This window comes from Osmerus eperlanus, chromosome 17, assembly GCF_963692335.1.
Source record: "Osmerus eperlanus chromosome 17, fOsmEpe2.1, whole genome shotgun sequence".
Classification (NCBI taxonomy): Eukaryota; Metazoa; Chordata; class Actinopteri; order Osmeriformes; family Osmeridae; genus Osmerus; species Osmerus eperlanus.
Genome location: NC_085034.1, coordinates 4,349,281 through 4,374,691, shown reverse-complemented (window position 1 = coordinate 4,374,691; position 25,411 = coordinate 4,349,281). Strand labels below are relative to the sequence as shown.

At 48.0% G+C, this 25,411-nt stretch overlaps 4 protein-coding genes across 7 annotated transcripts; 3 read left to right on the top strand and 1 right to left on the bottom strand.

Moving 5' to 3' along the window:
• Positions 1 to 121: 121 nt before the first annotated feature.
• Positions 122 to 3,978, bottom strand: kics2 (KICSTOR subunit 2). 3 transcript variants are annotated; one of them, XM_062483619.1, is made up of 5 exons: positions 3,963 to 3,978; positions 2,787 to 2,896; positions 2,027 to 2,243; positions 1,477 to 1,765; positions 122 to 1,351 (listed from the first exon to the last, which is right to left on the bottom strand). In XM_062483619.1, exons 2-5 carry the CDS (start codon positions 2,850 to 2,852, stop codon positions 532 to 534), a joined length of 1,392 nt encoding a protein of 463 aa, XP_062339603.1. In that variant the 5' UTR covers positions 2,853 to 2,896; positions 3,963 to 3,978; the 3' UTR covers positions 122 to 531. The 3 variants fall into 3 exon arrangements, with proteins under 3 accessions (XP_062339603.1, XP_062339602.1, XP_062339604.1); XM_062483618.1 differs by lacking the exon at positions 3,963 to 3,978 and having other exon boundaries at positions 2,787 to 3,328; XM_062483620.1 differs by lacking the exons at positions 2,787 to 2,896; positions 3,963 to 3,978 and having other exon boundaries at positions 2,027 to 2,772.
• On the top strand, positions 3,404 to 7,416 carry parp12b (poly (ADP-ribose) polymerase family, member 12b). 2 transcript variants are annotated; one of them, XM_062483623.1, is made up of 8 exons: positions 3,404 to 3,821; positions 4,137 to 4,272; positions 5,350 to 5,611; positions 5,751 to 5,834; positions 5,957 to 6,083; positions 6,178 to 6,346; positions 6,489 to 6,609; positions 6,901 to 7,416. In XM_062483623.1, exons 1-8 carry the CDS (start codon positions 3,493 to 3,495, stop codon positions 6,999 to 7,001), a joined length of 1,329 nt encoding a protein of 442 aa, XP_062339607.1. In that variant the 5' UTR covers positions 3,404 to 3,492; the 3' UTR covers positions 7,002 to 7,416. The 2 variants fall into 2 exon arrangements, with proteins under 2 accessions (XP_062339607.1, XP_062339605.1); XM_062483621.1 differs by having other exon boundaries at positions 3,407 to 3,821; positions 5,751 to 5,846.
• Positions 7,417 to 7,738: 322 nt separating this feature from the next.
• si:dkeyp-27e10.3 (UPF0606 protein KIAA1549) lies at positions 7,739 to 20,572 on the top strand. Its single transcript, XM_062483386.1, has 23 exons — positions 7,739 to 8,074; positions 8,500 to 8,612; positions 8,710 to 8,949; positions 10,403 to 11,725; positions 12,027 to 12,109; positions 12,475 to 12,643; positions 12,744 to 12,874; positions 12,992 to 13,178; positions 13,312 to 13,371; positions 13,461 to 13,612; positions 13,783 to 13,960; positions 14,111 to 14,295; positions 14,376 to 14,581; positions 14,672 to 14,799; positions 15,250 to 15,264; positions 15,360 to 15,562; positions 15,652 to 15,887; positions 16,137 to 16,284; positions 16,361 to 16,657; positions 16,880 to 16,932; positions 17,074 to 17,207; positions 17,308 to 17,465; positions 17,585 to 20,572. The coding sequence occupies exons 3-23, from the start codon at positions 8,817 to 8,819 to the stop codon at positions 17,807 to 17,809; spliced, it is 4,404 nt and encodes a 1,467-aa protein (XP_062339370.1). The 5' UTR covers positions 7,739 to 8,074; positions 8,500 to 8,612; positions 8,710 to 8,816; the 3' UTR covers positions 17,810 to 20,572.
• A 454-nt stretch (positions 20,573 to 21,026) lies between these two features.
• On the top strand, positions 21,027 to 25,092 carry svopl (SVOP-like). The gene is made up of 16 exons (XM_062483163.1): positions 21,027 to 21,206; positions 21,682 to 21,794; positions 21,922 to 22,013; positions 22,127 to 22,225; positions 22,388 to 22,459; positions 22,585 to 22,709; positions 22,856 to 22,919; positions 23,018 to 23,143; positions 23,281 to 23,409; positions 23,544 to 23,617; positions 23,740 to 23,936; positions 24,171 to 24,282; positions 24,408 to 24,489; positions 24,601 to 24,690; positions 24,830 to 24,943; positions 25,030 to 25,092. The coding sequence occupies exons 2-16, from the start codon at positions 21,683 to 21,685 to the stop codon at positions 25,039 to 25,041; spliced, it is 1,500 nt and encodes a 499-aa protein (XP_062339147.1). The 5' UTR covers positions 21,027 to 21,206; position 21,682; the 3' UTR covers positions 25,042 to 25,092.
• Positions 25,093 to 25,411: the final 319 nt, after the last annotated feature.

Here is a 25,411-nt window from a genome sequence, read left to right as displayed (position 1 = left end):
TACAAGGGTGTGGTTATTATGCAGGAAGTGTTTGTTCTCTGAAACAAAGTGCTCAAACACATCCAACTCATTTATACTAGAACACACAAACCTTTTTAACTTCTCAAACTGTAGTCAGAAATGACAATCTGCTGAACAGTTTATTTTACTGACAGCACAACACTTCATAATTCAATTCATAACTAAAAGTGCTCTTCCTAAAACGGTAAACATTATATACACATTAAATATTAAACAACATGAGTTGCATACAGCAGCATATCCAAGACAGGGTTAGAATCTGAGAGACAGTGTTCCAGAATAGTCCTCAGAGAGAAGAGGCCACATTCAAAAGGTGAAGCTTCTCTTTGGCCAGGAACTGATTTGGCAAAAGAAAGAATGTGAAGCCTGATGCTTAACAAACAAGACAGTTGGACCATGGAAATCTTTAAAACAAAATTAAAGTTAAAATTAAATGGCAATGAAATACTCAAGCGGAGGTTAGTGGTTGAAAGCATCTCTGCTAACTGGTCCTGCAGGCTAGGGTACAGCTCAGCCCTTGGAGCCAGGTTTGAGGGTGCTGAAGGGTTTGGAGTTCCTCAGCGAGCCTGAGATCTCCTGTAGGAAGGCCGTGATGTGAGAGTCCTTCTCAGACTTCCTGCCATCGAAGATGACCACCAGGGTGAAGTGGGGTTCAGGCCTGGTCAGGTAGTAGGTGCTCTGGACCTTGTCGTCGTAGAAGTGAACCACCTTGTCCAGTGTGTTGAGCTCGCCGGCACGGTCACCCATCATCATGATGACGTTGGGCCAGTGGGTGAGAGGCCGCTCCCCGGAGGGCAGCGACACCACGGCGGGGAACTGCTCCACCCCCTTGGGCGCCTCGCGGTACGAGTGTGGGTGGTGGTAGCCGTGGCCCTGGAAGCTGTCCGAGCCGCGGTTGTCGAACACCAACGACACGTTGTTGGCGTCGTGCTTGCGGATGAAGGAGCAGATCTTGCCGTGGTAGTCGGGGGTGGTGCGGGCGGTGGCTGCCCTCATGTCGACAGGGGCAGCCTGGCGGCTCAGCGCCTCATGGAAGTAGAAGCTGAACTTGGCCAGCAGAGCCACCTGCAGACGCTGCAGCCACAGGTACAGGTGGGGAGGCTGCACGGCCTTCTGAGACTGGCCCCCAAACAGATGCTTGCGGGTCTCTTTCTGGCGCTGGAAGAGCTGCCCCCAGGCAGTTAGCTTGGTGCTGGCCCCGTGCAGGCTGAGTAAGGCAGGCAGAAAGTGCCACTCGGACACCTGGGCCTGGCAGCGCAGTAGCTGGGTCACCACATCTACCTCCGTCTGGAAGCCCCCATCCAAGCGACCCAGGATCGGGTGGTGGAACCTGGGAGGGGGGAGGGTCATTATAGAATACAGTAAGAGAAAGAGGACAGGTATTTGCTAGGAAGACATGGTGTCAGGCAGCTAAATAACTGAACCCCTCCTTCTCCTCCACACACACACACACACCTGGAACTGTACTTCTGAAGTACCACCTCCAGGGCTGTAACAAGTTCCTCTGAGTTAATGTTCTTCTGGCTGCCCAGCGAGTGCATCTTCTCATACAGGTCTGCCATCTCCATGCGTGCCTGAGAAAAGTGGCACAGCTGCTCTGACAGATGTGATGGCAGGTCTTCTAAGTAGGGGGCTATACCAGGCTGGGCGTGGCGCCCTGTGGTCACCACCTTCCTAAGCTCGTTGTAGAGAGACGTGTAGATGGTACGGATGGAGTCTTTACGACTGAAAAACGATTGCCCGCCTGCAAGGAAAAAGACCCCCCACCCAATAGATTTAGACCAAACTCACAATGTAGAGAAAAAGGTCTTAGACATTACAAAAAAATAAATAATTGCAATGTGTAAATGGAGAACACTGTGTGCCATTGCATCTTCTGTTTAGGGTTGTAACGCCATCTACTGTTTAGGATCGCAACACATATAGGCTACGTTTGAAACAAAACGTCTGTTAAGTCATTATGAAATAGAAGGTTATGAGTAAGCCTAAAATAATTTAAACCTACCCAGCTTTTGTCCGAGGAATGTCATGTTGTGGTAGGCCTTCTCCGCCACAGCCAAGTGGGCGAGGGCTGCGAGCAGAGCTGCCCAGATAGCCCCTGCACTCTTACTGTTGTCCTTCTCCTTCTCTACGTAGTCCTTAGCACGGTCAAAAGAGAACATGCCGAGCTGCGTGAAGAAACTTTCCAGAATCGCCCGTTCGCGCGGCACCGGCTGCAGCTCCTCCTCTCGCGGCGTATCAGTCATGGTTTAGGATGAGCAGATTTACAGTCAGCCCAGAATCAATGTCGACGATTTCGGAGCTAGCTAGCCAACCGGCTACCTACACTAAAGTTGGCTAGCTCAACAAGTTCTAGCAGGAGAGGCCGATGACCGATGCTATTTAGGGAAGCTAGCATCGTTGGCACCACCATTTCAGTTTAAACGTAATTAAAAATATATAATTATATTACTTTTAAGAAGAATATGATATTGCAGGAGGTTAACTCTCACGGACATTATTATTTAGGGATCATTTACGCCTAGCTATGTAGCTCACAAGCCATTGCACCTGCCATGTTGCTACTCTTGGCAACACTACGGAAAGTCTGCGGTTCACAATACTGTAGTACAACTACGCTTATTTTACTTATAGCGCCCCCATGAGGATAACATACGAAGTAGCTTTGCTCCCATGGTTTGCTCTATGAATACACATTTTCTCAAGACCGATTTTACGATTATTATTACACTAATTACATGTAAAAGTTTCCTAGGATTACTTACCACTTTAAGGAGAATATTTATCAAATTAAGATGTGCCATTGCAACGCCTTGTGATGCAAAAGCCATGTTGGGGAGTGGGGACCAAACGATCTTTCCACCAAAAAGTTCCTCTGTAAGTATATGGTTCGCACACAAAATAAATAAAACAAAATTATTGCCTTCCTTTACGACACATTTGATCAATTGAACCATTTTCTATTCTAAAACAGTTTAGTCGAACTAAATCCCATTTTGTATCTAAATCTCATCTTAAATCAGCATATCACAAACTAACAAGACGTTTTGGAACACTTATGTCCTGGTAAACGTGTACATTACAAGAAACGACAAAGTTCAAACCGACTGATCGATGCTGATAAATCAATTACTGCTAATTATTTGTTTAAACAAAATAATTCACTACATGAGCATAATCATAATGCAAAAATCTACAAGACACGGGTCACAGATATGCACAATAAGTAACTCTAGGTGGCTGTCTATTTATAGTTTTCGAATCGCAAACATTTCAGGGACTGTTAATTTTATCATAGGCGATATCTGGAGAGGCCCTCAGGAGGAGCGGGCGTGACTGAAACACTATCGCCCTCAAGTGGAAGAAATGAGAAACACTCATCTGTCGGCTGTTGTTGCGGTAGCTTCCGCTATTCTTAAAGGGACGGGTTGATGATAGATAGCTTAGCTTGCTAGCAACCAAGCTACCAAAATGTCAAGCTATGCCAGAGTAATTCATTATGCGACTAGTGTATTATGTAGCAACAAAGGATCCATGGTCCTCCTACAGTTGCACCGAAAGGTGCTACAGCGTTTCGACATTACCGAGGACGACTTTTGGTACATCGTGAAGAAGTGCCCTCGATTCCTTGTGGTTAGGAACATCGAGCAGACAGACGAATGGGGGACGGACTGTACTATTGTCGCAAAAACGTCTCTGAGACTCTGCAGAAATTATACAAAACAAGAATGCCCAAATTGCCCAGAACTTCACCTGTGCAAATATTTTGTTTATGGGAACTGCAGATACGGGAAAGGCAGGTAAGGTACTGCCCTCAATACAACCTGGAAGTTATAAATTGGCCAAAGCAAGTCCGTCTACTGAACGGCCCACGCCCCCTTCCACGGTGTTGTTTGGTCAGTTGGTAGCCCAGTATCGATGAATGTATTCGTATAACCTACCCGATTACCTTCCCTTTATTGTCACCAGATAGTACATTTGGTTGACACATGCAAATGGCTTGACATTTTGTAATCCTAACTCAACATCCAGCACATACACAGCACATGTGGTTCACAGGCCCCTCGTTCACAATACTGTCTGCGGTCATTGTGTTCTCCCCGTTCTCTCACCAGGAAGCCTTGTAAGTTCTCTCATGACGTGCGTTCGGAGCATAACTACCCCCTCCTGAGAGAGTGCACCCTGCACGAGCTGCATGAAGAAGAACTTTTCCTGCTACTACTGCAAAATGACCCCACCCTGTTGCCTGAGGTAACACTCACTCACTGTATACTTATTGTAATCTACACTCAGAACTTGAAGTTCAAAACACTGTTTCTGACTCCCATTCTTCTCTACCAAAGTCCTAACACGGTCCTGTACCAGTGAATGTTTCTCAGGCATTAAGAGCCCTAGCAGGATGTAGCTTGGCCAGTTTTGTTGACTACGAATGCTTTTGTTGTCTCTTTTGCTTTTTGAATCTATTCAGTTTGACCTCCTTTGTAAATGTGGGACATTTCTGCATTGCAGGTGCTTCAGCTGTTGTGTGTCGCTCTTCTCTGCAAGTTTAGCAGTATTCGGGTGTACACTTTGTTTAGAAACTCGGCTATCTCATGCTCTCTAGTGCTCTCTCTCCCTCTGTCTCTCAAGAGGCTAGGGCAGAAATAGCCTATTTCCTGTTGTGTGGAGGATTTCTTGAGATTTTAAAAGTTAAATTCAGTTCCAGTAAGAAGGGAAGCCTGCATACTGATTGGATGGCACCTCTGAAAATGAGGACCAGCTTCACTCACATGCAACAAAATGGAGATGTGGAAACTTCCATCATAATGTATTGTCAGACAAGTCTAAAACAATAACTCCCTCGGGGTACAAAGTTTAAAATGGGGGAAAAAAGTAAAAACCCCCAAATGCTTCTGTCCTAAGCCCGGTATGGGTGAAGATCAGCCATTCAGTTCCTCTGGTCGCTGGGAGGAAGAAGACAAGTCACTTTGGACCTAAGGAAATGTTTGTTTATAAAAAAAAAGAAAATAAAAAAAAGAAAAGAAACAAAAGTGAAATAACAAATCCAAATAAAAACAAAACAACAAAAATATTAAAAAATACTCTGTTGATGAGATTTTTTTCCTGCGGAATTTCCGTTTCCAGAGAGGTAAAGTAGAATGCTTTGGTGTGTAAGGTTTGATTTTTTTTTGGTCTCTTTGCAAAAGCCTCCTAAAGGCACCTAAGTGGCCTGTGGTTGACTGTGTGTGTGTGTGTGTGTGTGTGTGTGTGTGTGTGTGTGTGTGTGTGTGTATAGATGCGTTGCCATGGGGATGTTGACTGACACTGCCCTGTTCTCCGTCCTGTCAGGTGTGCTCTCACTACAACAAGGGGTCTGGTCCGCATGGTGCCTGCACCTTCAGAGGCAGCTGCACTAAGGTGCACATGTGTATGCACTTTGTGCAAGGCGACTGCATGTTTGGGCACAAGTGTAAACGCCAACACGTCATCGACCAACATGGCCGCCGCATGCTGGAAGAGAGGGGCCTCAGTGGTGACATTGTCCACGACCTGCCTTTCATCTACCAGAACATCTACCAACTCACTACACCTGCACCCCAGGTCCCAAGAGGTATGTTGTTTACTTTGTGCATACGGCGTTAGTGTTTCGTAGTGTCCTTTAACGTTTAAGGCATCTCTTTGAATTCGTAATCAAATGTATGTAATGGGTGTATTTCAATAAAACTGTGTTTTATCTTTGTTTATGACAGAGCGTATAGCTGAGATCCCCAGACCTGTAATCCGAACAGGAGAGGAGAAGACTGAAATCTGCCTTCACTTCATCCGTAGAAACTGTCGGTTTCAGGGTGAACTGACCTTCTCCCCTCTCTCCTTCCATAGATTTAGTGTTTGTGTGTGTGCATGCACATGCATGTATGTGTATTAAAGGCGTTTGTCATGTGTTATTTTCCCCCAGACCAATGTATCCGCGTGCACTTCAACTTGCCTTATAAGTGGGAGGTGTTCGACGGTACTTGCTGGAGGGACCTGAGACGCATGGAGGACATCGAGAGAGCCTACTGTGACCCCCGCAACACTCACAGGTCAGAGGTCAACTCCCTCCACCAGGAATGTTAACCATTTACCCTCTGTTGAAATGTGATCTTACTGCTAATATTACGTTATCTGTTTCTGTAGTCTGGGTTCTCGGCCAGTGGACTTCCTGACCATGACTAGGGAGTCGGAACCTGTGCGGCGTCAATCTACGGTTTCCACGGTGATGAAGCCGGCGCACTACATCCTTACCACGGAGTGGCGGTGGTTCTACAAGGGTGACCATGAAAACTGGATTGAGTACGGACGACCTGTAAGTTCTCAAACCTTCTCAGAGAGTTTGCTTTTGTCTTTGAGGGGTGTTATACAGTAAAATACTGAGCTATAGTCGCAGGTTTGACATGTTATACATGAACACATTATTATTATTAATTGTTCATGTTGATTGTGGTCAGGACGATAAGCAGCGTGTGACATCAGTCTCGTCCCGGGATCTGGAAGAGGCTTACCTGGCAGATAGCTCGGCCGAGGTCACTGTCATGAAAGGCCACCGACAATACTATCTTAGTTTCCAAGGTAATGATACACCCATCAACCACACGTGAATATGTGTACAGTTATGTAAACAAACAGCCAAAGCATAATTAAAATAAATATGATCTCAACTATGTTTATAGATCAAACCTGACAGAGGCTGACCTCCTGAATTCTTCCCTCCCTCTCTCCCTCCCTCCCTCCCTCCCTCCCTCACTCACTCACTCACTCACTCACTCACTCACTCACACACTCTCACACACACTCTCTCTCTCTCTCTCTCTCTCTCTCTCTCTCTGTCTCTCTCTCTCTCTCTCTCTCTCGTCCTTGCAGACATGTACCAGAGGAACCCCAAACACAACACTAAGAGGAGGGTTCGCCGCCGCCCTCGCTTCGTCTCTGTCACCGAGGTGGAGAACAAGACGGCGCGGTAGAGGGAGGGCAAGCACGATGGATGGACAGAAAAAGGGAAGAATAGATAGATCTGTTACTGGATTAATGAATGACTGCCTTCACTTTGGCTGCTGAATATGGATGAGTTGGTGAGAGTGACAGTCACCCCACTAATTGTCTATTCACCCAAATCTGAATCTGCACTCACTCACACAACTGTGCCAATTGACTTTAACCGCTTTGTTGAGATCAGATTGTCTGTTCAGGAGGCAACCTATACCATTCGAAGAGTCAGTGACATATTTGGTTCTGTATCATAAAATATACAATGGGTAGCTGTAATCTGTAGATTTGTGGTGCAGCGTTAATTTATATTAAGCTAAAGATCTATGATTAGCTTCAAGGATACTATGTCTGTGTGAGGATACCTCAATAAAAATGTTAAATACATCTCTATTTAAGATCAGTTGTCCTAATTTTGTATTGTCTGGTTGATACTGTGGGCACTCAAATTTGGTTGTTTTTCTCGTAATATTTGAATTGAATATTTTATATAAGCATGTGTTAAGCCTTTGCTCAAAATACACATTCTGTGTAGTTATCTGGATGCTAGGTTCCTAACCAATTGTCTGTTATTTGGTTGGCACTAATTTTGAAATAGGGGCGGGGCAGAAAACCGGCATGGCTGTTTAGTTAATATTAAGATCCATGACGTGCAATGTACTGAACAGAATCAAATGTTACTCGAACGATTGCTTGACATTGTCCTATTTAAAGATTCGTGTGTATTGGGTGTTCATGAGCCTCAAATCATGGATTTTTCATGCTACCACTGTAGTTCTGTCTGGGGTTGCGCTCCATCAATGACGTTACGGCGTAACAATGTCTAGCTATAGTGCGGCGGGCATGGACGCTGTACATCAGCTGAGATCCCCTTCGTTAAGTACGCGACCGACGATTATTCCACTCAATTTATTATAAGGCAGAATTTGATTCCCAGCCGCGGTATCATAATTTGGGTTCTTTCGGCATGGAACGCGAGCGCGCCTCGCGCGGCTACGTGAAGCTGGGAGAGGCGTGACGCGTCCGTACCGCCGCATCTCCAGGATGGCAGGTAGGCTTTATTAAATCAATGTAAAATAGCAATTTGAAAGATTTTGAACGGTAACTAATCATTCAAAACGAATCTGCCATATTTAGGGTCACTTGGTGTATTTCCTGTCTTTAATGTCGTTATTTGTGTAGCCTCATTTATGTTTTTTGCTCTATAGTCTGGTCATGTTCTCATATGCACGCTATGAACTGCTCGCGCTTGCCGCCCTTTTCATCCTTAATACCATAATGTAGATACATCCAAATCATTTTCAAGCACTCTTAAAATGCTCGTACCGCGGCGGATCAATTTTATGTTAAGTAGCCTATGCTACAGGAGTCTTCTGAAATTGAAATTGTGTCATGACCGATATTGTATTGCCAACACTGAAGCAATTACGTGGAGGCTATCGTTATTTCATAGTTTTTATATCCCAAAACGTCTAGGACACATCCGCTTTATTCTCAGAATGTGATGGTGAGAAATGTTGGCAGATATAGGCTATTCTCAGTAATGGGGTCAGTCAGCCAGCCGTCAATGTGAGAAGACACTGCCAGCGGTGAGACTAGATGGACGTTAGCGGCCTTTCTGCTTCAGTAGTGTAAAAATAAACTGCATGTTTGTAGCCTATCCACAATGCTCTTATTCTTAAACAGGGCCGTCTAACCGACCAAGATCAGGAAGTTATGGGTGCAAACCGGCGGCCCACTGAGGAGAAGGATGGTGTCCCGTGAATGTAAAGGCCGAATGTGACTCACATGCCATGGAGACTCTGAAACCGGCAAGCGCGGGTTCAACGATGTACCAAAAAACCTCTCCGTGCCTGCGCACTACTGTGCTTCTTCTTGCTGCAAGCATGTTGGTTTCCATGGCGACTTCCAGCACACCTGTTGCAGGTAAGTGACGTAGATTAGATCGTTTCTACAGGGTCACTGACAGACAGGGGAGCTAGTCTGCCAGGTATCTTGGATTTGGACCTGGTTAAGGCACTTTCAGACCCATACATCCACTTCCTGTTTCTGTCTGTCCCTTTTAATAGGTAGCAGTCTGTTCTTTTTTCACTCCTCCATTCTTCACTCCTCTGTCTCTGACTCAGAAGCTGTCGTCAGTGGCAGATGGAGAGAGAATCTCCACACAGTCATTCCTTATTCAGACTGAGTCTCCTTCACACACCTACACACATTATGTGCACACACACACACACACACACATCAACCTCACACATGGGGAGCCATAGCTATTGAGTGTTAAAGGCCAGAGTTGGTTCTGGGGATGCATCTCAGATTTGATCATTGTGATCAAATTTAGTCATCAACCTTGGCATTGACTGAATGTGTTGTGTGCTGCTAGTCTTAGAAGGCCAATCTCAAGTCTGATCTCTCGCTCTTTATCTGTCTCTCACTCTAAATCTGTTCCCCCTCTACATCATTTTATGCCTTCTGCCCCTTTCCTTTCACTATCTCTTTCCCACTTCCTCTCTCTGTGTCAGTGTAATGCATATATGTGTGTGTGTGTGTGTGTGTGTGCATGTGTGTGTGTACCGATCCTGTGTGCTGTTGGCTGGAGTGCCTCAGAGCCTTGTCTCCGGCATACCAATGAGCCCGCCGCCATAAAGCACGTGACGCTGCCGCAAAGCACCGCGTCACCACGGCAACGGCAAAGAGAGCACAATGATGAAAGAGTCAAGGCTAGGAAAAGGATGATGCCGTGTGCTGTAATTTACTGTAGGCTACGGCCTGTGACCGAGGAAGGGGGGTGAATGGAAGGGTGGGGGGCGGAGAGAGAGAAAAAAAATGGATGGATGGATAAAGAGAGAACTATTTGAAAAATGGTAGAGGGTGTACTCTGTGTAATCTGTTATAGTCAAGTTACCCCCTCTGGAGTACATCTGTAATTAAACATACGGTATAAGCTTGGCAGTGTGTGTGTTCAGACAAAAACACAACCTACAGCATGTAATAATGTTGATTTCAGACATGAAGAATACGTTACAGTAGCTGCATTGTTGCCAGATGCATTAAAAAGTGCATCCATGTAATGAATTTGTAAGCAGACTGCTTTTGAAACAGATGCTCCTTTAAAATTTTTTATTTTTCTTTCATTTATTAGTTTTTTGGTCCTTTCTGCTAAAGGTGTAGAATTGAGTAACAAACATGTTTGTGGAAAAAATATTTTGCATGTCTGTGATCACTCTTGTGTGCTCATTGTTCTGCCGACGGAGATCAGCCTCATCTAGGTCTCTCTATAGTCAGCAGGGGTGCAGCAGAGCCTGCTGCTTTCATACTGTACATACACACCACACACGCACACCACTGTGTGACTATGGTTCTGTGTCTGCTCTCTCTGCAGGTGGGTTGGGCACCAACAGGACGGCACAGCCTCCATCACATCTACCTTCTTCTAGACGTCCACGAGCCGGCCACCCTGAAGAGGCCGGTTACCAGGGTAACGATGGTGTAGGGTCAGCAGACGAGTCGGACTCAGGTGCTCAGGGCATCCACCTCCTCTTGAGACCCCCTGACCTCCTGTCCCCCAGCCACCCCCCTCCCCTTCCCCCGCACGCCCAGCCCACCCTTACGCCTCCCCCGCCCTGGGACCACTCCCCCTCCTTGGAGGAGTCCTGGGGTTCTGGGGACTACTTGGAAACCCTGTCCTTCATGGTCCCCGACGGGGAGGAGCTGGCTCTGGCCACGCCCCTACCCAGCCACACCTATGACCCCGACGACGGGGTTTCTTACGACACCGCCTTTCCTTCTCGACCCACCCTCCCGCTCTCCTCGCTCCTCCCATCCTCCTCTGTCCCCACAACCCCCCTGCAGGGCGGTCTCCCCACCCGCCCAGCCCAGCCCAGCCCGTCCTGGGATGAAGAGGACTATGACCTGGAGGACATGTTGCCCCTGGAGCCCACAGAGCTGCTGTTGCCAGACATGAACAGTCTGGAGTACTACACCAACCTCCTGGCCCGCGAGAGAGAGGAGGAGAGGCACAGAGAGCTGGAACGAGAGAGAGAAAGACACAGAGACAAGGGTAGAGAACCTATGCCTCCAGACTTGGACACTGTCAACCAGACCACCTCTAAACCTGCCATCAGGCCCACTGCCACTACCACACACACACACTCTCATACCCACACACACGGCCATCCCTCTCCATCCTCCCCTGGCTCCCGTCCCCCTCCAGGCCAGGAGCCCAAGCAGCCCTCAGTCCCCTCAGTAGGGCCCACCCCTCCTCTGGACCTCTCTCCCACCCTCTATCGGGGGCCAGGTATCCCCACTCCTCCTGATAGGTCTGGCACTAAAGGGCCCACCCAGCCCTCTGCCCCAAGGCCCAGAGACCATCCATCTACCCCGGGGAAACACACCCCACGCCCCCCCTCCAACACCACCAGTAAGGCCCCCCCTCGGCCCCCCACTTGGCCTGATGCCCCTGGGAGACCGCCAGGCCGGGACTCCGGGGAGAGAGGAGTCATCACGGTCAAGACCCCGCCTGTAACCAGGGCTCCCAGCACCCGGCCCACGACCACCAAGGCAACAACTACCACAACCGTTTCTACCACAACTCTAAGTCTGACCAGGACCCCGGCAGTGTCCACCCCTCGAGTGGTGCAGACCCCTCCTGGAAGGCAGTACCTGTGCAATGTCACCAAGCCAGAGATGTACCTGGTCAGAGTGGGTAAGATGGCACCACAAGATCTGACAAATCTTTTCTTTGTACGTTTTTATATAGAGTCTCTTAGTTTAAAAAAAGTGAGTTTTCACAATTCATTATCTTATTAAAATTTAAGATGGACAAAATCTAAAATTAGCATCTTAGCCTGGAAGTTGTTACAGAACCCAGTTTTTAGTACTTCTTCTGAAGGATAGATTCTTTTTTTTTTTGCTTGGACCTGTACATCTTATATTCTTGCAGTCTATTTAAAGTCTGGGTCAACACAAGTAAAGTTGTTGATGAACCTAATCTATCTTTCTTGTAGTCATGCCCAAAGGCTCCACTGTAGGGTTTGGCCAGGTGAGAGACATCCTAAAGAGAGAGTTCAACCGCTCAGTGGAGCTCCAGGTACACACTCCTCATCAACACACAGACCTTCACATGGCCAGCATGCTGACTTCTTAACCCTCGTGCTGCCTTCGGGTCACATGACCCAAAGGTTCATAACGAACCATCGTTGTGTTTACCCAATTTTACCCAATACAAAAACAAATAAAAATAATTTTCTTTTAACCGTCGCAATGTGGGGGGTCTGAGACAGCCCAACGGTTAAAAGAAAATGATTCACTTTGTTTTGGTATGCGGTAAAGTTGTCGCAATACGACGGTGGGTCACAATGACTGATGGGTCAGAATGACCCGAAGATAACACAAGGGTTAATAGGGCTCAAAGACAACCCACTCGACCTCCACCTCACCTTCTCTCTCCACCAGTTCCTGAGAACTCCGTCCAGTTTTGCCTTTCGTGCCGTGGCGGGGCCAATCATCTTCACCGCCATGTCCGTCATCAACGCTCTGCGCCAATCATCTCGCAGCTCCTCCCCAATTCCGGCAATTTCTCCCCTTTACACTGTACCAGACTACAAATACCAAATCCACTCAGGTAGGAACCACCTGTGTGCGTTTGTGTCCAGTTAAATCATATGTAGCTGTCCATGTCATAATGGAATGTGTGTGTGTGTGTGTTTGGTTGTGTGTTGCAGTGCTGCAGTTTGTTCCCAGCCACGTGGATGTGCGTGTGTGCAACTTCAGTGAGCGTGTGGAGAGAGGACTCCTGATGGCCTACACAGAGACACGGAGGCGCTCACATGAGCTGGGCAACGTCACCGTGCAGGTAAACACACGCTGTACGAATGCTTCCTACGTATCACCCGTATCATAGTACTGTCAAGGATCTGACCTGTGTGTGTGTGTGTGTGTGTGTGTGTGTGTGTGTGTGTGTGCGCTACAGCTCCTTAACATCACCATGGGAGTGGTCAAGCCAGTGGGTGAGCAGAAGGTTCCGGTGGACATCACCTTTACTGTGCGTGACGGGCGGGGCTACCTGCTGGGGTCGGAGGTCAGTGACCATTTGAGGAAGCTCAGCATGGTGGAGTTCAGCTTCTACCTGGGTTTCCCGGCGCTGCAGATTGCTGAACGTAAGCCGCACCCCCCCTCTCAAAACGAACGCACGCTGAGACAGATTGACTGTAATTACTCAGTGATGTGTGTCACTTACTCTGTCTCACTCTCTTCTTCTCCGACTGTGTGTGTGTGTGTGTGTGTCTGTAGCATTCCACTACCCAGAGCTGAACATCTCTCACCATCTACGCTCCACCTGGGTTCGCACAGGTGAGACCCCCTCCTCCATGCTTTGGCTGCAGCCCAGAAGGAGTGGGCGAGAGGGGACGCTGAAGGGTTTTTATGTGCGTTTATTTTAGTGCTACTGGGCGTGCAGGAACAGATGGTTACCGAGAGGAGCTTCAAAGCCCGTGTGGAGAGACGGCTGGCGTTGCTGCTGGAGGAAGGGCTGGGGGAGGGGATTAGACGGCGCTGGAAGAGAGCTACCGCAGTGGGCAACAACAGCATACAGGTCGACACACACGTGGCCTCACTCTCACACACACCGCAGGAAAACGCTTGTATCACATCCCTTACAGATTTGATGCACTTTTCTTCGTCACTTTGTATTAAAAGCATCTGCTGGATAAGCGCGTCTGCTAAATGCCTAAATGTAAACGTACGCTGTGCTGTGGTCCCCAGGTGGTGCGCGTGGCCCGGCTGTCTGGGCAGCAGCGCCCCCTGGAGGTGCTGTACTTCGTGGAGGGGCCTGGGGGAGAGAGGCTGCCTGCTGATGTCACAGCTGCCACCCTTAACCGCCTCGACCTCCAGAGAGCTGCCATCGTACTGGGCCACCGTGTCCAGAGACCCCTGGCCCAGCGTGAGTGTGTGTGTGTGCTGGATAAGGATTGTGTGTGTGGGAGGGTGTTTAACGTCATGTGACGGTCACGTGATATTTAGTGTATTTCTGCTCAAGAGACTTACTGCTTTGAACTGTATTGCTCCTAATCCTGATGTGTGTGTGTTGCAGCTGTGGAGACCATCACCATGCCGCCCTCTGAGACCCAGAGCAGCAGTGTGTGGCTGATCGTGGGGGTGGTTGTGCCTGTGCTGCTGGCCATCTTTATCATCATCATCCTCTACTGGAAGCTTTGTGGCTCAGAGAAGCTTGAGTTCCAGCCTGACGCCATAAACACCATCCAGCAAAGACAAAAGGTCAGGGGGAAGTGACACACACACACACACACACTGTCACACACAGGGACAGAAGGGTTGATGCTTGGGTCTCTCTCCAGCTACAGGCTCCCAGTGTAAAAGGCTTTGACTTTGCCAAGCTGCATCTGGGCCAGCACAGTAAAGATGACATCATGGTCATCCAGGAGCCGGGAGCCCTCCCGGCACCCATCAAAGAGGTCACGCCCTCTGAGGGTGGGGACTTGAACACGCCCAAATCCAAGGGCTCCTCCACCAAGGCGGGCCGCCCCAGTCGTCGTAGAGGGAGGTTAGTCAAACACACTCAAGGTACACACACTCTCACACACATTTACACAAGCAAGCATACCTATGTCTGTTCTTCTCTTTGATTGGTCAGGCTCTCGCCGTCAGATGGAGATTCGTTAGGCAGTGACCAATCGAGTGGTAGGGAGTCGGCAGAGGAGAGTACAAGGCCTGTGGCCACACCCAGTGAGGCCAAACAGCACAGGAAGACACCCAAAAATGGTATGAAAAATTAGCCTCTGTCTTTGCAGTGACTGTGCTAAAATGCAAATGATAAGATTGCGGAAAGGTAGAGAATAAGTCAGGTGAGAGAGTGTGTGTGTGTCTGCGTGAGAGAGAAGGGTGCGTGTGTCCATCCTTGAGTGGGCTGTCTGCTGACTCAGCAGGAGAACAGCTGATTAAAGGAGCTGCATCAAAGAGAGAACAGAGAGAGAGAGAGATGGAAGAGAGAGACTGCAGGATGGTGTGGCAGAGGGAGACCACAACAGAGTAGAGGAGTGGGGGAGGTGGAGACACGGTTTCGAGGGGGAGAGACAGCATATGGAGACAAAGCCTATTCTCAGAAAATGCTTGTCAAATTTTGCCAAGCAATAAATTATTATTTATTTATTCTACTTTCTCTTCACTCTCCATCCATCTCTCTCTCTTCCCTCCTTCCTTTATCTTTTACAGGGAGGAACAAAATGGGTAAGACATCATTCAACACAGTTTTAGCCAGCATGTGATTCCTGCCTTCTGGTTACTGTGATTTACCTTCCACCACCACCTCCTCTCTCCCCCAGTCCCCCCCTCTGGCAGCGGGCCAGATGAGCTGCTCTCCTCCTCCTCCATCTTTGACCACGTGGACCGTCTGTCTCGCGGTTCGTCCGACGGACACAAGCGCCAAGCCAACAAGGTCCAGCTCATCGCCATGCAGCCTCGGCCCAGCCCCCCGCAACACACACAGTCGCAAAGCCCCTCCCTCACAGAGCGAGTCAGCGCAGAGGTGAGGATACACACACACACACACTGCCCTTAGTCACAGAGACACGCATACACTATTCACATCATGATCTCTACTGTGTGTGTGTGCAGGTCGCCCTGAGGCACAAGTCTGAGATTGAACACCACAGGAACAAGCTGCGTCAGCGGGCTAAGAGGCGGGGCCAGTGTGAGTTCCCTTCTATGGACGACATCCTGGATGCCTTTGGGGACGGGGAGGAACATGGAGGGCCGGTGCAGCGTCTCTACAGCTCCGCCCACGACCACATGGACTGCATCCTGCAGGCCGACTCCCCTTCGCCACCCACACCCTCCGACTCCAGGAGGAGGTGAGGAGTCGTCCCAGATCACATGTCACGTTAAACCCCCACATCTCACCGTCACCCTCCCATCCGTGACCCTTACTCACCACCCTATTGGGCCAGGCTTTTTGTTTTTTTTATGGTATATATGTACAGTCATGAAGATTATTATTGATATTATAGATATTACTGTGAGATCACAGACCTAGGATAGACTACAGACCACTACTGCCCACTATGTAACCCAGCCTTACCCGTGTTGCTCTGCTCTGCCAGGGGGAGGCGCTCTCCTCGAGGGCGAAGGAGCCAACGGGGGAACGGCAGTCTCCCTGACACAGACAGACTGACAGACAGAGATGGTCTGCTGTCTGACCACACCGCCACCTACAGGAAATACCCAGGACTTAACAATGTGGCCTACATGGTAAGACACACACCTATGGGCAACGGTCATGTCCCAAAGACATACACACATACTAACTCCTTTTTCTCTCATTCAGTCGGATCCAGACCTCCCCCCAGACCACGGAAGCCCCTCCCCAAACGATGAGGTGTTTGACTCCGCCCCCCCGCCTCCTCCCTACGTGCCGCCCCAGCCCTCCATCGAGGAGGCGCGGCAGCAGATGCACTCCCTATTGGACGACGCATTCGCCCTGGTGTCCCCCTCCTCCCAGGGCAGTGCCGGGGTCACAGGGGTCAGCCCTGCCCTGCCAAGCCCCTCCCCTCAGAACCGCTCGGCACGACAGTGGGGCTCGTCCTCCTACCCAGCGGTCCCCACTCACAGCCCCTTCTCTGCGGTGAGTCTGACCCTAGGGGAAACTGTCAACACAGTTGTTGTTCTTCCTCCATCCACGCCACTATGACCATACACAAGCGGAAAAATAGTATTCTTAAGTCTAATTTAAATGCTTTAAAGGAGAGCTTAATACATTTTCATGATGTTTCTTTTTCCATGCCATTTCTCCATTCTTCTGGTCTTTTTGGACTGGTCTGTTCCCTCTCTTTCCTTGTCTGTTCAGAGATATGCTGAGTTAGGGATGTCTCCATCGTCAGTCCAAGGCCTGCTGCACAGGTGAGGACCAACACAAGAACGTCATGCTGGGTGGATTTTCATTCGCTGTTTTGTAAAGTGCTCAAAGGAGGTTTGGTCAGATCTTGTTGTGCCATTTGATCCGTTCTGACCAGGCACCTCTTGCGTGTGTGTGTATTGCAGCCAGGGCCTAGGCTCCGGGGGGTACATTACTGCTGGAGAGCAACAACTGCCCCAGGAGTCTGTGTATTCCAACAGGGGGCAGTATGACGACCCGCCCTCCTCCTCCAGGCCACGTCCAGTAGGAGGCAGCACAGGTAAAGCACACTGCATGTGTGTGTGTACAGCATATGCTGCAGGATCTTATCAATGCTTGTATTGATATATTGTTCATGTATTGATGTGTGTGTCCTCCAGGAGCTCAGCTCCACCACCTGACACAGGTGGGTCTGTCGAGCCGGATCAGTGCATATCCCGGGGTGGGCCGCAGCGTGTCTGGGCCCACGGGCTCCAGCTGGAACCAGCAACACTCAGACCAAGACCTCTCCAGACCGGGAGCCAGCAGCAGGGAGAGTGTGAGTCCACCGCATGGAGCCTGTACACACCTTTTGGGGCCGCAAACATAGAGGCAGAAATGTGAACGGCTGAAGATTTATCACAACCTTCCTGTCTTTCTTTCTCTCTCTGTGTCCAGGTGCTGTCGTTCCCTGAGTTCACTTCTTCCTCCGTGTTCCAGATGCCCAGTTCGTCGTTGCGGGACCCCTCCGCTCCTCCACTGCACCTAGCCCCGCCCACCCCAGAGTACCCCCCTGATGACGCCTCCCCCTCAGCCCATAGCTCCGCCTCTCTCATCAAGGCCATCAGAGAGGAGCTCCGTAGACTGGCCCAGAAACAAGTGGTTGTCACCAGTTATCCCTAAATTGGTCTGGGTCAATGGGAACCAGGACCTATAAAACTGGTCGGAATCACAGCAACACCCAAACTGTCATGGTCAGTTTGACCAACAACAGGTCTGGACTGGTCTGAACCGCAATGCCCAATCTAGTCTGGACTCCAATCTGAACAAATCTTGATTGTCTCTGAAACAGACACCATTTCTCCTCTCTTAAGATGCGGTACTTAACAGGGTTCTCTTCACTTTCAGCCACTGTTCTTCATTGCACACCTCAGTCTTTCACTGAACATGAGTTTGGTTTCTTCAGAATCATTCAAGTGCTTCCTGTGGAGGGGCAACCTCCCCTCCTGACCTCCCATGGTGCTAAACGCCAGCCTCATGTCTCCTGTCATTAACCACGCATTGCCTTCAGCACATGGTCATCAGCCCTGTTGGTGAGGTCTCCATTCATCAGCCATATTGGTAAGGTCATGCACCGTCGAAAGAATATTTTGTCTTGGGCATGGGGGACTTGAATACAGTATACATACAGAGGAAAAAAATATATAAGTATAAAATATATATGAAAAGATATATAAATCCAATGAGCACAATATAAATGTGAATTACTAATGGAGTATTGAAATGTTACTTATTTTCCTTGCCATGAAAGTACACTTTAAAAACTTTATTTTGAACAAAAAAAACTGACCAAAATACTGTTTGGGCTTTATATGGTTGTATTCTTCTAATTGTGTTTGCGCTCGCGCTTGATTTGGAGCTGGCAATATTGTTTCTCGCTGTGGGGACAATGCTTAGCATAGCTGCCTGCTCCTGTGTTTGTGTTAATGTTAACGAAAAAGAGAAATTATAATATATATATAAATATATTGTCATTTAGAGTTTATCACTCTGACTCATGTAAAATGCTCTACGTTCTTTGGGGTCAACTAGTTTCATCCACCACCATTGTGTAGAGTCCACCAATGAGAGCAGCGCTCCCTCCACATGAAGCCTGTCAGAGGCAAGTTCTGTAGAAGGTCAGGTTGAAGATTAAGATTTCAAGATGGTTGTCAGCCACTGAGTGTTCTGCTGTCAGGAAGAGCTTCAGAACCAAACAAGCTTTTTCAACCAGTGCAAATACCTATTAATTTTGAATTTTCTTTCTAAATTGAACTTTGTGCATGTTGTTGTAGCCAAGGTGTGGCAACTTCCAAAACCTTGCCTCACTTGACAATTTGTGTTATTCTGTGGGGATTACACAGTTTTATGCTGCTTTCTATTCTCTTGAATAGCTTCCTCTCCTCATCCACTGAGAAGAAGAGACGAGGAAAAGAACTCATTCAAACAAACAGGTTGTTGATTCTAACATGTGCTTTGTCTCCATCTGCTGGCCACATGGATGGCTGCATGGCTGGTTGTCAGTATTGCTCATTGGCTGTTTTCACTGTTGTGTTCTTGTAATGGCTTAGGTCTGGTGGTGAGTAATGTATGGGTTTGCGGAGGAGAGAGAAGGTTTGCCCGTCCCTGCTCTTTGCTCTTTCTTCAGCATGTTGTCTAAGTTTGAGGCTTTAGCTAATAGTGATGTGCCAGTCAATGTTGTCTTCAGGCATGCTGCAAAAACATGTGTTTATACAAAGTGAAGTGTCATGACACACAGGTAAAGAGTGAGCAAAGAGTTAGTAGTGTAACAGTGCCGTTTAAACATGATTCATCCAAGCACATATGAGTACATTGTGAATATCAAGCAGTAGAAAAGTCATAGCATACAGTAGGCTATAAGGGTCATTGTTTCTCTTGTTTTTCATTCCCAAATGATATTTTTGAATCTAAATGAAAATGGATATTATAATATATAAATTTAAAATTAAAGTGGATCATATAATGTATTTAAAAAAACATAAATGACAATTTTATCTGTGTTTGAAAAATGGATGTTGGGTAAAAGATTCCTCCGGGAGAGAGGCCAACACACTCCAATCCTGAGCCAGAAGTCCTCAACTGATGGGATTATTACCTTCCTGATTGGACTTTGCACCTGTCAATCAGACAGTAAACCTGGCCAGTGGAGTCACAGGTGGGACTGTGCAGAATCACGTGGTGCTATTGCTAGAATGGATCTCCTTTCCTTCTGTATGAAGGAGGCAATGGACTATACAATGGCTGTTCTGTATTCAACAGCATCTCACACCCAACAGACACTGGGGCTCACCTACAGGACAAGCACACACACACACACACACTGCCATCCATTGAAAATACACACTCTCCAGATAAACAGTATTTCCTGTTTGAAGAAGACAGGGTTCGCGCATCTCTTTTCAAACATTGGGTTTGAAGCAGCTGCAGGCTTCAGCATCTCCTGAATGTTTCATAGATCTCTGTTTTCTAGAAATGCGTTTCATAGTTCTGTGTTTTTTAGATCTGTGAGCCTCCCTGAGCAATTGGGTTGTTCGGCCTCTCATGCCCGTGCTGGTCTTAAACCAGGGTTTTCACAGAAAACGTGTGTGTGTTTTCTCCTGTGATATCACCTTCCTATTAATATCCTGTTTCTCCAGAGGATAAATGTTATTGTTCACTTCTGAGAGAGGGCCAGTAGGCCCCACCCAGGGCTGTTTACAAGAGCAGCCACACAGGTGTGTTAATGACCCTCCCATTGTCTGACATAACCCTTCCTGACTACACCCTCCTGTTTCTATCTCCCTGTCTTCCTCTTTCTTCCCCTTCCTTCCCCACCCTCTATCGTGAGCTGCATCCCTTTGGTATGTAGAGTCTGGACGATGTTTAACAAACATTAAAGAATTGTGTTAAAACCCAAGACAGTGTCTAATAACTTGTAATTACATGTCTAAATGGCTGATGTTAATATGACATGCATTTTGGGTTAAAGCGACAGTGGAGTTGCTGATGGGTAAATTCTGCAGAGGTTTCGGTTACAGTACCGGGGCTCCATGACTAACTTTCGGCAGTAATGGGCTAAGCCCTTACTGTTTATTTTTGCTTTATCTCAAGATAATGGTCAACCTAAGCCACACATTCTGCTTCTCCCTCTGTAGAATCTTTGTCTTCTGCTTCTCCCCACTCACCAGCAATAGTCAAATAATAAAATCTCGCATTCTCTCCCGCAAACATAACAGACAATGGACATTGAGTTATGTTTGCCTACAGTTAAATTGAGCTGTTGCGGGGTGGTGTGAATGATACTCGAAGGTCGGCTGGTAGGTCAGTTGGAAGGTTGTTAGGCGGGTTTCTCGTATGACACTTGTGACGATGTCACTTCCTGATACACCTGTTTCAATGTGCCTGGAGCACTATTGAAGTGACTTCTGTACAACAACAATCCAGCCATGAATCACGCAAAATAAAGATACAGAAAGAATGCATACATATTGTCAACGACGGACATACCAACCAGTGAGAAAGAACATATTTCCACAGCAAGGTAAGAGTCATTTTGTGAAAGTATTCGGCTTTACTTGCTCAGTTGAGAAAAAAACTTGCCGAATTGTACAGGCTACCTTTGGGTCATGCGAATGAACGAAGTCAAGAAGATTTATGTTTATGTTTAGTACTATTTAACCATGTGTATCTAAAGTTTAAAGTTACTCTGATATTACAAAGCGTTGTAAATGAGAGAACCAACCTGTTCATCTGTCGGGACTAGAGAGCCAACGGATAACCATCTATTACCGTTCCAAAAAGGAAATGTATTGGACGTCTGACAGAGAAAAAAAATCCACATCATCATTATTTATGCACCTTAATTTCTTTTTACAATTCCAGAACTCACTTCGAATATCGTTTGTATATCCTCCCTAATTCATAATCAATACAAACTGCTGTTGCAGTAAAGTTGTCAACATAATTAGGATGTGTAGGAACTTGCCATTAATGTTTTTTTAACTTGGATGTTGCAGTATGGGTAGCTTAAGCAGACGGTCCTCGAAGACCCAGCTGGTCAGTGCCATTGAGCTTCAGGATGTGGAGGTGGAGGATAACCCAACCTTCAAGCCCAACATTAAGGTCAACAGTAAGACGCTTTAAAAATCTTATTTGGTAAAAGGAGAAGTAAAGCAGGAAGTCTTCAAGTGTAGTATGTAGTATGCACTGTGTGTTCAGGTGCGGGATACACAGGGCTGTCTTCTTGTCTTCCTCAGGACTCCAGACATACAGTGTGGAGGATGCAGTGGAGACCATAGGCTTTGGCCGCTTCCACGTCCTGTTGTTCCTCATCATGGGCAGTGCCACAGTGAGTGTGTCTATGTCTCTTATCTCTGTCAGTTTTTCATTTGTGACAGACAAAAGACAGTGCATGTGCTTCACAAATGGGTCAGATACATGGTGTGTGTGCGTGTGCTGTAGATACTGGAGGCTATGGAGATCATGTTGTTGGCTGTGGTGTCTCCTGAGATCCGTTGTGAGTGGCAACTGAAGGATTGGCAGGTGGCTCTGGTCTCCACGGTGAGAATTCTACCAGTGAACATCAAGCTTAATGAATATGACATGATGCCTGCCTTACCTCTCACAACTCTAAATGTATAATCCCATCTCTCTCTATCTCTCTCTCTCTTTCTCTCTCTTTCTCTATGTCTCTCTTTCTCTATGTCTCTCTTTCTCTGCCAGATGGTGTTTCTAGGATTCATGGTGTGTGGTGTGCTTAGTGGATATGTGGCTGACCGATATGGACGCTGGAAGGTTGGTCTTTAATATGTCACAGTAGTTCATACAGTAAGGGCCAAGAGAGGGCAGGTATTTGAATGTGTTCATTTCTCTGCGTTTGACACTGTCAGTAATGGGAGGGGGGGTTGTGTTCTGTGTAGGTGGTGTTTGGGGGCTTCGTGTGGAGTGCTTACTTCTCCCTACTCACCTCGTTCGCTCCCTCCTACGGTTGGTTCATCTTCCTGCGGGTCATGGTGGGCTGTGGTGTGGCTGGGGTTTCCCAGGGGTGAGACACGCACACACACACACACACACACACACAAACAACAATCCACATACACGCAAACACACACAGTCAACTAATACATTTATCTATACATACACAAACAATCAAACCACACATATTACTAACAATCAATCTCTCCATTTTAGGTTTGTCTTAAAAACAGAGTTCATTCCTGCCAAGTACAGATCCTCCCTGCTCCCACTGGCCTCCGTGAGTCTTCATTGACCTGTCACCAACTCCGCCCTCATCACCATTGTAATCATTATTATCATGACAGTCACAGCTCTCGGGCTCTTGTTCACCCACAGATCTTCTGGATGTTGGGCTCCATGCTCATCATCGTCCTGGGGATGACTGTGGTGCCCACGCTGGGCTGGCGCTGGATGATCCGACTCTCTGTCACCCCCAGCGTCTTCCTCCTCCTGCTCTTCCGGGTGACCAGCCTCCCCACTCTCGTCTTTTCGAATAATGTCTACTCTCCGCTCTGCTCATGTGAACTCCCTGTCCGCGGTTTCTTAGACTCGCTGTTGTCGTATTGTTAAGTGTGGTGTTTTCCCCTCTCGGTGTGTAGTACATCCCGGAGTCTGCCCGCTACAACGTGTCCGCGGGGAACATGAAGGCCGCTCTGGAGACCCTCCAGCGCATCGCCAAGATGAACCGAGCCTCCTTACCACCGGGCATGCTGGTGGAACCTCTGGTGGTGAGGAGAGAGAGAGAGAGACGCAGAGAGAGGGGAGGACGGGGGGAGAGTCCGAGAGATACATGAAGGGAGAGGGGGAAAGGGAGAGAGAGAGACAGGTGTTGGAATGACCCTGTGTTTTGCGTGTGTTTCAGAAAGAGCGGGGCAGTTGGCGCATTCTGGTCGGCCCGATGTACAGGAGGACCTCACTGCTGCTGTGGTTCTCATGGTAACACCCTGCTCCTCCACCTTCCCCTTCCTCCTCCAGGCAAACGGAATGCCACAACATGGCTCCGCGGCCTGTCCAGTCACGCTTGTTGTGGTCTTTGTGCGTGTGTTCGTCCACCCCAGGTTCGTGGCGTCCTTCTCTTACTACGGCTCGGTGCTGAGCAGCTCTGAGCTGCTGGAGAAGAACCTGCTGTGTGTAACAGACGCCTCGGCAGATCACCAGGTCAAGCACCGCCAGCAGGGAGAGCTGTGCTACTGCGTCTCTTTTGCCCAATCGGACTACCAGACCCTCCTCATCAGCTGCCTAGGCGAGATCGCCCGTGAGTGAGGGGAAATGGCAGGGCCTGTGTGTGTGTGTGTGTGTCGTGAGGGGAAATGGCAGGGCCTGTGTGTGTGTGTGTGTGTGTGTGTGTGTGTGTGTGTGTCGTGAAGAGGAGCTGCACGTCTGTATTTCGGTTTATTTGATCACATTTCTTATTAGTCTTATCTGTACTTCTAACCCTAACCCCTCTTTCCCTCTCCCTTCCTAACCCCCCTTTCCTCTGCCCCTCCAGTCATCCCTCTGAACATCCTGATGTTGCATCTTTTTGGGCGCAGGATCTGCATGGTGGTGCTGCTGCTGCTGGCGGCCATGCTCTTCATGCTGGTCAACGTCTGCACCACCATGTACACCATTCACACCGGACACGCCCCCCCTCGCTGAATCCATGTCATCGTCATTGTTAAGACATCCTTCCCAGTCTGTTCATTTGAGCCTTCTGGCTCTGATTATTTTTTCCATCTCTCTCCAGGGTTGGATTCACCGTTCTGTTGTTCTTGCTCAGGTCTCTTGTGTCTATGAATTTCAACGTGGTTTATATTTATACTGCGGAGGTGTGTGGGTTATTTTTGTATTTTGTTCTACTTGCCGTAAATCATCAAATATTTTGTCAGGAGTGTGTGTATGTATGTGATACCCATCTCCTCCCTCCGCCCCCCCCCCAGGTTTACCCCACAGCAGCTCGCTCTCTGGGGATGGGCTTCTGCACCTCTTTCAGTCGTATAGGTGGTATGATCGCCCCCTTCATTGCACAGGTATGTGGGCTGTGTGTGTCTGTTACTGGGGTGTGTTTCGGGAGATAATCACCATGCTCCGTGTCATGTGTGTTTCGTGTCTTGTCATTTGGTCATAGTTAGAGTTGAGTATCAGTGTGTGTGTGTGTGTGTGTTGCAGGTGCTGATGTCAGAGTCAGTGATGTTGGCCCTGTTACCTTTTGCTATTGCTTGTGTCCTGTGTGGCATTGGAGCATTTTTACTGCCCATAGAGACTAAGGGAAGAGCACTTTTGGTGAGATGGTCACCCGCCCCACACTGTCCTAATCATTCTGTGGCTTATTTCTTGACTTAATCATCATCTTTTCTTCTCTTTCACAGCAAGAATCCTGATTTTGAATATCACTTTGTACATTTTATACACATAAAAACTCTTTAAAAATGTTTTGTGTGTGTGTGTGTCTTGATTAATTGGAGAATTAATGGGAGCACAATGCCCTTAAAATGCAGTCTCACTTTTTACCACTGGGTGGCACCCTTTCATTTCAGGTACAGGGTGACAAGCTGCCGACGACATCACTAAAATGTATGGCTTAGTGTGAGCTTCAACACAACCAGGCTGACGGGGGTGGTGGACATAATGTCTGGGTGGGGTGATGTTATGTGTTAGCTCTGCCAGTGTGGATTATTGGGAGTTAGGTTGTGTATGTGTGTTATCTAAAGGGAGGGGTTGTGTGTTTGGTAAGGAGGGTGGGATGGGATA